Here is a 14,803-nt window from a genome sequence, read left to right on the forward strand (position 1 = left end):
AGTCCAGAACCAGAGGCCACAGTTTAAGAATTAGGAGTAGGCCATTTAGAACGGAGTTGAGGAAAAACTTTTTCACCCAGAGAGCGGTGGATATATGGAATGCTCTGCCCCAGAAGGCTGTGGAGGCCAAGTCTCTGGATGCTTTCAAGAAAGAGTTGGATAGAGCTCTTAAAGATAGTGGAATCAAAGGTTATGGGGATAAGGCAGGAACTGGATACTGATAGTGGATGATCAGCCATGATCACAGTGAATGACGGTGCTGGCTCGAAGGGCCGAATGGCCTACTCCTGCACCTATTGTCTATTGTCTAAAATCCTAAAAAAGGTAGTGGATTCGTCCCAGTACATCACAGGTGAAGTGCTCCCAACCATTGAGCACATTTACATGAAATGCTATCATCAGAAAGCAGCATCCATCAACAAAGATTCTCACCACCCAGGCCATGCTCTGTTCTTGCTGCTGCCGTCAGGTAGAAGGTACAAGTGCCTCAGGACTCACACTGTTATCAGGCTCTTGAACAAGCTACACTCATCTATTGAGATGTTCCCACAGCCAATGATCTCACTTTAAGGACTCTTTACCTTGTTATTTCAGAATCAGAATCAGGTTTATTATCATCGGCATGTGTCGTGAAATCTGTTAACTTAGCAGCAGCAGTTCAATGCAATATAGAATATACAAGAAGAAGAAAAAAGTAAGAATAAATAAATGAGTAAATCAATTACTGTATACGTACATTGGATAGATTAAAAATAGTGCCAAAAACAGAAATAATATATATTAAAAAAATGAGGTAGTGTTCATGGGTTCCATGTCCATTAAGGAATTGCATGGCGGAGGGGAAGAAGCTGTTCCTGAATCACTGAGTGTGTGCCTTCAGGCTTCTGTACCTCCTACCTGACAGTAACAGTGAGAAAAGGGCATGCCCTGGGTGCTGGAGGTCCTTAATAATGGACGCTGCCTTTCTGAGACACCGCTCCTTGAAGATGTCCTGGGTGCTTTGTAGGTTTGTACCCAAGATGGAGAGCCGACTAAATTTACAACCTTCTGCAGCTTCTTTCAGTCCTGTGCAGTAGCCCTCCCTCACCCAATACCAGACAGTGATGCAGCCTATCAGAATGCTCTCCACGGTACATCTATAGAAGTTTTCGAGTGTATTTGTTGACATACTAAATCTCTTCAAACTCCTAATGAAATATAGTTGCTGCCTTGCCTTCTTTATAGCTGCATCGACATGTTGGGACCAGGTTAGGTCCTCAGAGATCTTGACATCAAGGAGCTTGAAACTGTTCACTCTCTCCACTTCTGATATGTCTATGAGGATTGGCATGTGTTCCTTCATCTTACCCTTCCTGAAGTTCACAATCAGCTCTTTCATCTTACTGACGTTGAGTGCCAGGTTGTTGCTGCGACACCACTCCACTAGTTGGCATATCTCACTCCTGCACACCCTCTCATCTCCATCTGAGATTCTACCAACATTGGTTGTATCATCAGCAAATTTAAGGATGGTATTTGAGCTATGCCTAGCCACACAGTCATGGGTATAGAGAGAGTAGAGCAGTGGGCTAAGCATACACCCCTGAGATGCACCAGTGTTGATCGTTATCAAGGAGGAGATGTTATCACCAATCTGCACAGATTGTGGTCTTCTGGTTAGGAAGTCAAGGATCCAATTGCAGAGGGAGATACAGAGGCCCAGTTTCTGTAATTTCATGCTCTTGTTATTTATTGCTATTTACTTATATTTGTAGTTGCGCTGTTTATTTACTTCTGCACATTACTTATAGTTACTATTCTGTAGATTAGCTGAGTATGCCCGCAGGAAAATGAATCTCAGGGTTGTATGTGGTGACATATATGTACTCTGATAGTAAAATTTACTTTGAACTTTTAACATCTGTATTTGCGTGTTTTATGTAAGCTGTGTCTTGGATCAATCTGGGTATTTCTCAAATCATTGTTGAAATCCCTTGGGTAAAGCTATCAGATGTACCACACTGGTATTTTCTTTATAGTTATCAATTATTCATCTCCTGCCTTGGAGGGGAAGAAGTCTTGGACTTGATGCAGTGTGATCGCGGGACTGATGCAGCAGGAGGAGGAGCAAGGGGCTCGGGAGAGCGCTGAGTGCTGGGAAGCAGCTGAGGAGAGTGTGCTGTAAAAGGAGCGTGGAGGCAACTGAAGGACTGAAGGGTTAAACAGAGTGTCGATTAGTTGATTAGAGGAGTGAGTACTTGAGATAATTGGCAGGGACAAATAAAAGGAGGGGTAACTGAAGAGGAGTGGCCAGTGTGTGAGTGGCTCAGGGTAGGAGTGGAGCTTTGAGGCTTTGGCTCGAGAGGCTTCAGTGAGCAGAGGCTGAGGATGAGCCTGCTCCCAGTGAGGTAAGGCCGGGTAAGTTCCTTTAATTAATTTAATTAACTTAGGAGTAGGTAATGGAGGCAGCAGTTAGGGCAGTTGAGTGCTCCGGATGCAGTATGTGGGAAGTCAGGGACAGCATAATTGTCCCTGATGACTACACCTGTAAAAGGTGCGTCCAGCTGCAGCTCCTGACAAACTGAGTTAGGGAACTGGAGCTGGATGAACTTCGGATCATTCATGAGGCAGAGGCAGAAATAGACAGGAGTTTCAGGGAGATAGTCACCCTTAAAAGTCAGGAGACAGGTAGCTGGATGACTGTCAGGAGGGGGAAGGGAAATAGACAGAAAGAGCAGAGCACCCCTGTGGCCGTTCCCATCAATAATAAGTATACCGTTTTGGATACTGTTGGTGGGGACGACCTACCAGGGACAAGTTGTAGTGGTTGCGTCTCTGGTACCAAGACTGTACCCTCAGCTAAGAAAGGAAGGAGGGGGAAGAGGAGAGCAGTAGTGATAGGGGATTCGATAGTTAGGGGGACAGATAAGACGTTCTGTGGGAGAGATCGAGAATCCCGGATGGTCTGTTGCCTCCCTGGTGCCAGGGTCCGCGATATCTCAGATCGAGTTCTCAGTATTCTCAAGAGGGAGGCTGAGCAGCCGGATGTTGTGGTCTATGTAGGGACCAATGACGTGAATAGGAAGGAGGAGGAGGTCCTGCAAAGAGAGCTCAGGGAGTTAGGTGCAAAGTTGAAGGACAGGACCTCCAGGGTTGCAATCTCAGGACTGCTACCCACGCCACGTGATAGTGAGACTAGAAATAGGAAGATAATGCAGCTAAAGACGTGGCTAGGAGGTGATACAGGAAGGAGGGCTCAATGTTTCTGGACAATTGGGCCTTGTTCCAGGGAAGGTGGGACCTGTTCCGACGGGACGGTTTGCACCTGAACTGGAGGGGACTAACATCCTTGCGGGAAGGTTTGCTAGTGCTGCTCAGGGGGGGTTTAAACTAGATTTACAGGGGGAGGGGAACCAGAGTGTTAGAGCAGATAGTGAGGTGGAGGAGGATAAAGGTCATGCGAGGACTTTATGTATAGACAGAAATCAAAGGATTGTATGTGATAGAAATGTTCTCAGGTGCATCTATTTCAATGCAAGAAGTATTGTAGGTAAAACAGATGAGTTTAGGGCGTGGATTGACACATGGGATTACAACATTATTGCTATTAGTGAGACTTGGTTGCAAGAGGGGCAGGACTGGCAGCTTAATGTTCCGGGGTTCCGTTGTTTCAGATGTGATAGAGGGGGAGAAATGAAAGGGGGAGGAGTGGCATTACTAGTCAGGGAAAATATCACAGCTGTGCGTCGACAGGACAGCCCTGAAGGCTCGTCTACAGAGGCCATATGGGTGGAGCTGAGGAACTGGAAAAGTGTGACCACACTAACAAGGTTGTATTATAGACCACCCAATAGTCAGAGAGAATTGGAGAAGCAAATCTGTAGAGAGATAGCAGACCGATATAAGAAACAGAAAGTTGTAATAGTAGGGGATTTTAACTTTCCACATATTGACTGGGACTCCCACACTGTAAAAGGGCGAAATGACTTGGAGTTTGTCAAATGTGTTCAGGAAAGTTTTCTAAATCAATATATAGAGGTACCAACGAGAGAGGATGCAATACTTGATCTCCTATTAGGGAACCAGACAGGTCAGGTGACAAAAGTATGTGCAGGCGGACATTTTGGGTCCAGTGACCATACTGTCATTAGTTTCAAGTAAATTATGGATAAGGATAGGTCTGGTCCTCGAGTTGAGGTTCTAAATTGGAGAAGGACCAATTTTGTGGAAATGAGAAAGGATCTGGGAAGAGTGGACTGGGATGTTGTTTTCTGGCAAGGATGTGTTCAGTAAGTGGAAGGCCTTCAAAGGCAAGATTTTGAGAGTGCAGAGTTTGCATGATCCTGCCAGGGTTAAAGGCAAACTTAGCAGGCATAGGGAACCTTGGTTTTCAAGGGATATTGGCCATCTGGTTAAGAAAAAGAGAGAGGTGTATAGCAGGTATAGGCAACAAGAAACAAATGAAGTACTTAAAGAGTATAAAAAAATGTAAGAAAATACTAAAGAAGGAAATCAGGAAGGCAAAAGGAAGACATGAGGTTCCTTTGGCAGATAATGTGAAGGTAAACCAGAAGGGTTTCAGTATATTAAGAGTAAAAGGATAGTAAGGGACAAATTGATCCCCTAGAAGATCAGAGTGGTCATCTATGTATGGAGCCACATGAGATGAGGGAGATCTTAAGCAGTTTTTTTGCATCAGTATTTACTCAGGAAACTGGCATAGCGTATATGGAAGGAAGGGAAAGAAGCAGCAGTGTCATGGAACATATAGAGATTAAAGAGGAGGAGGTGCTTGCTGCCTTACAATGAATAAAGGTAGATAAATCCCCTGGGCCTGACATGATATTTCCTAGGAACTTAAGAGAGACTAGTGTAGAAATTGCAGGGGCTCTGGCAGAAGTATTTAAAATGTCCTTAGCCATGGATGCGGTACTGAAGGATTGGAGGGTAGCTCATGTTGTTCCACTGTTTAAAAAAGGTTCCAAAAGTAAACCAGGTAATTACAGGCCGGTGAGCCTGACATCAGTAGTAGGTAAATTATTGGAAGGTGTTCTGAGAGATTGGATATACAAGTATTTGGACAGCCAAGGGCTGATTAAGGATAGCCAGCATGGCCTTGTGCGTGGTAGATCGTGTTTAACGAATCTTGTAGAATTTTTTGAGGAGGTTATCAAGAAAGTAGATGAAGGAAAGGCTGTGGATGTTGTCTACATGGACTTTAGTAAGGCCCTTGACAAAGTCCCACATGGGAGGTTAGTTCAGAAGGTTCAGACACTAGGTATCCGTGGAGAGGTTGTAAACTGGATTCGAAATTGGCTGTGTGGGAGAAGACAGAGAATGGTAGTGGACGATTGCTTATCAGACTGGAGGCCTGTGATGAGTGGTGTGCCTCCGGGATCTATGCTGGGACCATTGTTGTTTGTTGTCTATATCAATGATCTAGATGATAATGTGGTTAATTGGATCAGCAAGTTTGCTGATGACACTAAGATTGGAGGTGCTGTGGACAGCAAGGAAGACTTTCAAAGCTTGCAGAGGGATCTGGACCAGCTGGAAAAATGGGCCAGAAAATGGCAGATGGAATTTCATGGAGACAAGTGTGAGGTGTTGCATTTTGGAAAGACAAATCAAGGTAGGACATACACAGTAAATGGTAGGGCACTGAGGAGTGCGGAGGAACAAGGGGATCTGGGAGTTCAGATACATAATTCCCTGAAAGTGGTGTCACAGGTAGACAGGGTTGTAAAGAAGGCTTTTGGCATCCTGGCATTCATAAATCAAAGTATTGAGTATAGGAGTTGGGATGTTATGGGGAGGTTGTATAAGACATTGGTGAGGCCAAATTTGGAGTATTGTCTACAGTTCTGGTCACCTAACTATAGGAAGGATATCAGTAAGATTGAAAGAGTGCAGAGAAGATTTGCTAGGATGTTGCCAGGTCTTCAGGAGTTGAGTTACAGGGAAAGATTGAACAGGTTAGGACTTTATTCCTTGGAGCATAGAAGAATGAGGGGAGATTTGATAGAGGTTTACAAAATTATGAGGGGTATAGACAGAGTCAATGTGAACAGGCTCTTTCCACTTAGATTAGGAGAGGTAAATATGAGAGGACATGGCTTTAGGGTGAAAGGGGAAAGGCTTAGGGGGAAAATGAGGGGAAACTTCTTCACTCAGAGAGTGGTGAGAGTGTGGAACGAGCTGCAATCTGACGTGGTGTTCTTAAGTTTTAAGAATAAACTGGGTAGGTACATGGATGGGAGAGGCCTGGAGGGTTATGGACTAGGTGCCAACCTATGGGACTAGCAGAATAAAGTTTTGGCATGGACTAGAAGGGCCAAATGGCCTGTTTTCTGTGCTGTAGTGTTCTATGGTTCGAATGTGCATAAGGTCAGAATTAGGAAGGTGCATTGCAAGGACAGGGCAGCTGCCTTTCTGAGTAATTTTCAGCTTTTATTTGCAGAGATAAGAGAAACACTTTGATCAGCTCTTTCCTTTTTCTGTCCTGAGATCAGTAAGCCAGTAATACCTGAAACAGATATTTCTTTGGATCCTCTGCTTGCAGTGAAGAGCCTCACTTAACGAGAATATGGGTTGAGGAATCAGCATTGTGCCTGGTCGCTCAATGATTTCTTTGGATGCATCATTCACAAGAATATGAAGTAAATTTACTTTTAGCTTCTCTATCCATCTGTTTTGAAAATTTGCCAGATATCATTAGATGAACCAGAATTGACCGTGAAGAAGATTCACTGTGAATTGACTGTGAAGAAAGTTACAAAACTTCTGATACTCTTTAGCAATGACAATTTTCCCTATTGGTAGGAGCTTACCAACCACTTGTTGTATCAGTGAGTGTGGTAAATTAGAATTAAAGAATACAGTATGTAAAGTTAATTTCTCAGTAATTATTTAATAATATATGTATGTATCTAAAAGTTTTTTTACTATTAAAAAGGCACCTTATGAAAGAACACATGGATAGAAGACAATGTTTTGTCATCCTTAAGAGGGCAAGATCCTTAACAGTGTTGATGAGCAGAAGGATCTTGAGGTCCAAGTTTGCAGCTCCCTGAAAGTGGCTCTGCTGGTTGACAGGGTGGTTAAGAAGGCATATGGCATGCTTGCCTTTATTAGAAGAGGCAATGGGTTCAAAAGTCAGGAAGTTATGTTGCAGCTCTACAAATCTCTAACTAGGCCACATCTGGAGTATTAAGTACAGTTCTGGACACTCCATTGAAGGAAGAATGTCGAGGATAGGAAAATGGATCAGCCATAACTAAATGGCGGAACAGACTCGATGGGATGAATGGCTTAATTCTGCTCCTATATCATATGGTCTTATAATATGGATATTTTATGGGCTGAAGAGTTTGGTTTAATTGGCCATTTGATTATTAATTTAGTTGGTTTGCACAACATTGTGGACCTGTCCGGTGCTGTACGGTTCTGTGTTCTACAGTGCGTTCTATGTTCAGCCATGCAAAATTTTAACTAGATGTTGCAAGGACGTGGCGGTGAAACGAACCCAAGTGCTGAACACAGGCACGGAGGCTGAGTCGGGAGGCTTTACGGTTGTAGCGAGCGTGGAATTGGTGTCCAAGAGAGGCTTTACCAGGAGTCTTGGTTTTAGTAGCGAATTCAGGAACGATGCTAGACTTAGAACTGATAATCCTATGAACCATGGAACAAGGTTACTCATACACAAGTCGACCAAATGCACTGGCAGTTCCTTGTTGTGATCACAGGGTCTTTATCCTGCAGTCTCTGATGGGAAGCAGGTGTGTGTAGTTAGTGGAACCTGGGAATGAATGGAAATTAAATGAGGTGATTGAGGCCTCATTTAATCACCTAATAGCAAGGTGGGGGATTGCCAGAAGGGAACATGACACTAGAGTCCTTCCTCCTAAGAAGATGCATAGATATTGGTGGTAGAACTGTTTAAATGTGAATTTCTACTCATAAAGGTGTGTCATCACCAAGTTATTTTAATGTGTTTATTGATAGTCTTTGAGAAATTCAAACCAGAGTAGTTCAAATCTCTCAAAGTGAATGAAAGGGCACTGACAAGCATTGTGGAACAGATGGAACGGGGAGTACAAATGCTCAGTTCACTGAAAGCAAGTAGACAGACTGGTGAAGAAGGCATTTAACATTCATTTAGTCAGGACATTAAGCTTAGGAGTAGGGATATTATGTTGCAGTTACATGATCATTGGTGAGACTGTACTTGGAGCATTATGTTGAGTTATGGTCACACTATTATTTGAAAAACATTGCAACCTGGTGAGAATGCAGAAGTGACTTGCAAGGGTGTTGCCTAGATTAGTTGGCCTGAGTTAGAAGGAAAGTTTGGCTATGCTGTATCTTTATTCCTTGGAGCTTAGGAGAGTGAGATGTGACCTCATCAAAGTTTATAAAATCATGAGGTGTAGGGATAAAATTGGCAATTGCACCCTTTTCCCCAAGGTTGAGGAGTCCAAAACTAGGGGGTATCGATACAGTATAGGTAAGGAAAGATTCAAAAGAGACCACAAAGGTAGCACCTTTATAGAGACGGTGGTGAATATTTGGGACTAGCTGCTGCCCAAGGAAATGATTGATACAGGTACAACTGCAATATTTAAGAGGCATTTGGATAGGTACTTGGAGGGGAAGGGCTTGGAGGGTTATGGTCTGAATGTGGGCATTGGGACTGGCAGGAAGGATGCTATGTTGTTGGCATGGACCATTTGGGACAATAGGTCTGTTTCTGTACTGTATTTCTCTATAATGCTATGCCTCCAGTTTGATAACTGACCTTGCAACTGCATCAAATTACATAAAAATCATAGTGAGAGTATGTAAGTTATTCCTTCTACTTTTTTAAAAATTGAATGCCACCTGTGATAATCTTTAATGGGACATCCTTCTCCCTTGTTATTCAGCTGGGTGGTTCAAAACACAACCAGAGAATTGAATGCATTAACTTCTCCAACACCAACATCCTTGGAGTTCTGTGAAGCTATAGCTTCCTCATATTCTCACTGAATTTCTACACTTTGATGAGGTGGTTTGAAAACAGCCTTAATTTCCATAAGCATCTCACCTAAATCTCTTTCAATCCTTTAGCTGTTTGTAACTACTTAGCCTTTCTGTCTGACATCTGTTACTGGAGAGCAGCAATTGCTCCTAGCTAAGTATTGTGAAGAATGACGCTATAATCCTTGTACCTGCCACCAGCTTTGTCCCCTCCATGCTAACTCTCTGAGACTTGGTAACTATGTATTTTCACCTCTATAATGTCTTTGGTTCAGCATCCACCTCTGTTTATCTGTTGCTGCAACCTTCAGTTAGATATTTCTTACTTCCAAACTTGACCGTTCTAATGGACTCCTGGCTAACCCCTCGTCCCCCATCCTCCAGAAAAGTGAACAAATCTCAATGTGGTTCTCCTGTCTCTCCTATTTCTGCTCAGTTGGAAACTAGAATGAAGTTAGGTTGAGTAACATCACAACCATAAAATTCTGAGCTTTGTTTTCAAATCCCTCCATAATCATACCCCTGTCCAGTTACACACTTTTTCAATTTTGGTCCGTTGTTCAGCGCAAACAAATCTTATTTCTTTTCGCCATTGTTCTTTATGTCTGGACCCTATGTCCTGGGATATCCCCCCTAAATTCTTCCACTTTAAAAGTTTGAAGTTTAAAGTAAATTATTATCAAAGTACATACCATATACAGCCCTGAGATTCATTTTCTTGCAGGCATACGCACTAAATCCAAGCCCCATATTGGAATCAACGGAAGACCATACCCAATGAAAAGGAAAGCAACCAATATGCAAAAGACAACAAACTATGTAAATAGAAAATAAATAATAATAAATAAATAAGCAATAAATATTGAGAACATGAGGTGAAAAGTCCTTGAAAGTGAATCCATAGATTGTGGGAACGTTTCCGTGATGAGGGAAGTGAAGTTGAGTGAAGTTATACCCTTTGGTTCAAGATTCTGATTCTGAAACTGGTGGTACGAGTCCTGAGGCTCCTGTACCTTCTGCCTGATTACAGCAGTGATAAGGGAGCATGTCCTGGGTTGTGGGGGTCCCTGATAGTGGATGCTACTTTCCTGCAACAGCATTTCATGTAGATGTGCTCAGTGGTGGGGAGAGCTTTACCCGTGATGGACTGGGCTGTATCCACTTCATTATCTTTCCTTTTAAAAAAAATCTGTTTCCCTTACCTATTTCAAGAGAGATTTTAAAAAAAAACAGAATTCTTACTCCTGTCCATTTTCAAAATAACAGAAATAAATATAATACAAGGCAAATTTTATTCTATTGTTTCAACACCTGTCAGATGGATCAGTCCTCCAGCTGACAATTCAAAATGGATGAAGGAAAATAGAGTCAAGGAGTCATAAAGAGGTGCACGACAGACACAGGCTCTTTGGCCCAATGAATCCATGCTGACCATCAGCCAGCTATTTACTCTGGAGTCACAGAGTCGCGGAACACCGCAACACAGAAACAGGCCCTTTGGCCTATCTAGTCTGTGCCAAACCATTAATCTGCCTAGTCCCATCAACCTGTACTAATCCCACATTAATCCCAATTTTTGTATTCTTCCCACATCCCCATTAAGACCCTCAGAGTTTCTGTCGTGACCAGGAACAATTAATAGTGGTCAGTTAACCAAGCGGTGATTGGGATATGGGAGGGAATCTTGGCACCCAGAAGAAACCAACATGGTCATGGTGAGGTTATTTAAGCTCCACAGAGACAACATCCATGGTCAGGATTTAACTCAGGTTTGAGTGAGGCGAAGGGTCTACCAGAGTACCACTGTTTCTCTTTGAAATATTGCCTGGAATTTGCAAAACATGAAATTTCAGAAGGAAAGGATTTGGAAATCCATTGTTGATAAAATTGTCACTATTCTTTTTCACAGAAATTGATGAGGAGAGTTGTGGTGATCCTGGGACTCCATTATATGGCATAAGAGATACAGATGGATTTTCCAATGGGAACATTCTGAGATTTCAGTGTCAATCTGGATTCGAACTGATCGGAGAAAAATCCCTGCTTTGTCAAGACAACAATCAGTGGTCAGCAAATGTGCCCATCTGCATCTGTGAGTATTGCTCTTATTCTATACTGTATGTCATGCTTCTGTTTTGTCCCAAAACTCTATCAGATTGGTTAGACACGACCACCTACACAAAAAGCTATGTTGACTATCCCTTGTCAGTCCCTGTATAACCAAATACTTCTATGTCTGGTCCCATAGAATACCTTCCAATAACTTACACACTACTAATGTCAGGCTCACTAGCCTATACTTCCCTGGATTTTTCTTACAGCCTTTCTTAAACAATGGAACAACATCAGCTATCCTCCGATCCCCCAGCACCTCACCCGTGCTAAGTATGTTTTAAATATCTCTGCTTGGGCCCCTGCAATTTCTGCACTTGCCTCCCACAGGGTCTGAGGGAACACCAAAGAACACAAGAAATAGGAGCAGGAGTAGACCATCTGGCCCTTCAAGCCTGCTCCGCCATTCAATAAGATCATGGCTGATCTGGACATGGACTCATCTCCATCTACCTGCCTTTTCCCCATACCCCTTAATTTCCATACTATGCAAAAATCTGTCCAAACTTGTCTTACATATATTTACTGACATAGGCTCCACAGCTTCATTGGGCAGAGAATTTCAGTGATTCACCACTCTCTGGGAAAAGCAGTACCTCCTCATCTCTGTCTTAAATCTACTCCCCTGAGACTTGAGGCTATGTCCCCTAGTTCTTGTCTCACCTACCAGTGAAAACAACTTTCCTGCCTCTGTCTTATCTATCCCAAAGATCATATAAAGGATAGATAAATAGAGGCAGGAAAGTTGTTTCCTTGTCAGGTCCTAGAGATTTATAAACCCCTAATTTTCCTCAACATAATAAACATCTCCTCCTCTGTAATCTGTATAGGGTCCACACTCTCTCTGCTGCTTTGCCTCACTTTTATAGATTCTGAATCCATCTCCCAATTAAGTACAGATGCAAAAAAGTAAGTCCATTTAAGATTTCCTTCATCTCTTTTGGCCCCATGCATAGACGCCACCGCTCTAATCTTCCAGGGGACAAATTTTGTGTCTTGCTATCCCTTTGGTCTAAATATATCTGCAGAACCCCTTGAGATTCTCCCTCACCTTGTCTGCCAGAATAGCCTCATGTCTTCTTTCAGCTCTCCTTCTTAAGGTTTCTCTTGCATTTCTTATACTCTTCAAGTACCTCATTTGTTCTTACCTGCCTGTGCCTGCTATACACCTCCTTCTTTGATCATTAGATGCAAAATATTCTGTCGCCTACCCTGTCTCGTTCCCTAATTGGAGATCTAGTATCATGCTCTCTCCGGTTGGGACCTCTATGTATTGATTAAGGAAACTTACCTAAGCATATTTGACAAATTCCACCCATTCAGCTCTTTTACAGTATGGGAATCCCAGTCAATATTTGAAAAGTTAAAATAATCTACTATCACAACCTCCTGTTTCTTGCAATAATCTGCAATCTTTTTGCAAGTTTGCTCTTCCAAGTCTTGCAGTTGGGTAGTCTATAATATTCCTTTAATTTGACCATTCCTTTCTTATTCTTCAGTTCCACCCATATAACATTGGTAAACAAGCTCTTCAATTTGTCCTACCTAAGCACTACCTTGACATTCTACCTGATGAGTAATGCCATCTCTCCCCTTTTAATCCCTCCTGCTCTATCATGTCTGAATCAATAGAACCCCAGAACCCGAAGCTGCTAGTCCTGCCTTCCTGCAACCAAGTTTCACGAATGGCTACAAAGTCATAATTCCATGAGCTGATCCATGCCCTCAGCTCATCCACCTTTCCTACAATGCTCCTTGCATTGAAATATACACAACAGAGAACATTAACCCCATCATGCTTAATCTTGATTCTTTACTTTGTATGTAGGCCAAACAACATCTTTCCCCACAACCACTCCACTATCTGTCCTGACTCTGGTTCCCATCCCCTTGAACACCCTTATGCAAAGATATTAGACCCCTCCAATTCAGGTACAAACTGACCCTTCCTTACAGGTCCCACCTTCCTTGGAAGAGAGAAGCTAAGATCCAAAGATCTTCTGCACCATCTCCTTAATCATGTGGCAAATTCTATCCTCTTTCTATTCTCCCTCACTAGCACATGGCACACATAGCAATCCTGGGGACCCTCAAGGTCCTGTCCTTAAACTTAGCACCTAACTTCCTGTCACCCTTCCTACCCATGTCATTGGTACTGATGTTGACCATGACGCCCGGCTGCTCACCCTCCAATACTAAAGACTTGATCCAAAATGTCTGTATACTGTTTAGAATTAATATTGCTCTGATTATTGTTCTAGGATATTATATTCTTAGTCTCATAACAAAGTCACTTCACCAATGTATTTATCTACCTCCAATCTCGGCATATTTTAGGTCTTTGGACTGAAACGATGTAAAGGGAAATTAAGATGGGATTGACAGCTTGCCTCATATAATGTCAAATCTGCTTCTTTCACAAGGATGTAATAATGCAGTTTTATCTCCGATAATCTCTGACCCAGAAACCATTTTACTGCAGCGTCAGTTTAAGCTGCAGAGTTCACTTAACTAAAACTGCAAATTGCCTATTCAATATATTGACAAGCACAAGAGATTCTGCAGATACTGCGAATCCAGAGTAACTCACGCAAAGTTCTGGAGGAACTCAACAAGTCAATCGGCGTCTGTGGAGAGCAACAAAGAGTTGACGTTTCAGTCAGAGAATTTTAATGATTTACCTTTCCCATTTTTTAATAGAGACATCAAATAACGATTGGGTATCATCCTAACCTGAAAGTCAGATTAACCTCAATGCTTACATTTGTTACTTCCACTTGTCAGACTTTTAGTAATATACAGAAAATAGGATGATTTTGCTCCAACCTTTAATTATGAAAGCGGATTTGCACAGTGGAATCATGCCCACTCGGAACTGTACTCTGTCCCAACTAATTTAACTTAAAACCCTTCATAGTCATCAGAGATAAATATTCCTGCCATATGCCTAAACTGGATATTGCTCCAAGTCCTAGTTATGGAAGGGCTTGGTTTCAATTTGTTGTACCACAAAGAAAGTCTATGACTGGAGATATTGCTTTAGCTGCCGTTTGATTGACTGCAGTTTATAATTTACGTTGCAAATGCACATTCTAATGCATTAGTACAGTACGTCCAAGGACATTGTTTTTTTGTATTGTGGTTTGTTCTATCATTAACAACCTAATAAAGTTCACGAAAATTTCTTAAAAACTGGAAATTATGAATAGAATAAAGTTGTAAACTATTTTAAATTTAATGCCAAAAATAGTTTCCAGAGTACTGAATAAGGCTACATTGAGTCATAGTGAAGTACAGCACAGAAACAGGCACTTTGGCCCATCTAATCTGTGCTGAACCATTTAAAGATGTATCAACAAATATGAACAGATTACTAGTGTGATTGTGCTAATGTTTAGATATACAGTACAAAGTGAAATAGAGAAAAGGCAATAATTTAAGATTAAGTAGATTATTTTTGACAGCACCTGCTGCTTCCAAATGGACAATTTTGCAATTAACTCAGTATGGTTGCTTAATAATAAAACAATATGAAGCAACATTATCTCATTTATTTGATATTAGCTAGTTCAAATTTTTATAGTAAGCAAGCCAAGTTAGCCTTGCACTGATATAATCACTCAGTGACCACTTTATTAGGTACAGGAGGTACCTAATTATGTGGCCACTGAGTGTATGTTTCTGGTCTTCTACT

General features: G+C 42.0%; 1 protein-coding gene across 1 annotated transcript in view; it reads left to right on the forward strand.

Annotated features, from left to right (window-relative positions):
• Positions 1-14,803, forward strand: part of csmd3b (CUB and Sushi multiple domains 3b) — a 2,134,893-nt gene that overhangs the window by 1,549,340 nt on the left and 570,750 nt on the right. The window contains exon 13 of the mRNA XM_072277417.1: positions 10,907-11,089. Coding sequence (XP_072133518.1) covers positions 10,907-11,089 — 183 coding nt within the window. The remainder of the gene's footprint in view (positions 1-10,906; positions 11,090-14,803) is intronic.

The sequence above is a fragment of the Mobula birostris genome, chromosome 1 (assembly GCF_030028105.1).
Source record: "Mobula birostris isolate sMobBir1 chromosome 1, sMobBir1.hap1, whole genome shotgun sequence".
Classification (NCBI taxonomy): domain Eukaryota; kingdom Metazoa; phylum Chordata; class Chondrichthyes; order Myliobatiformes; family Myliobatidae; genus Mobula; species Mobula birostris.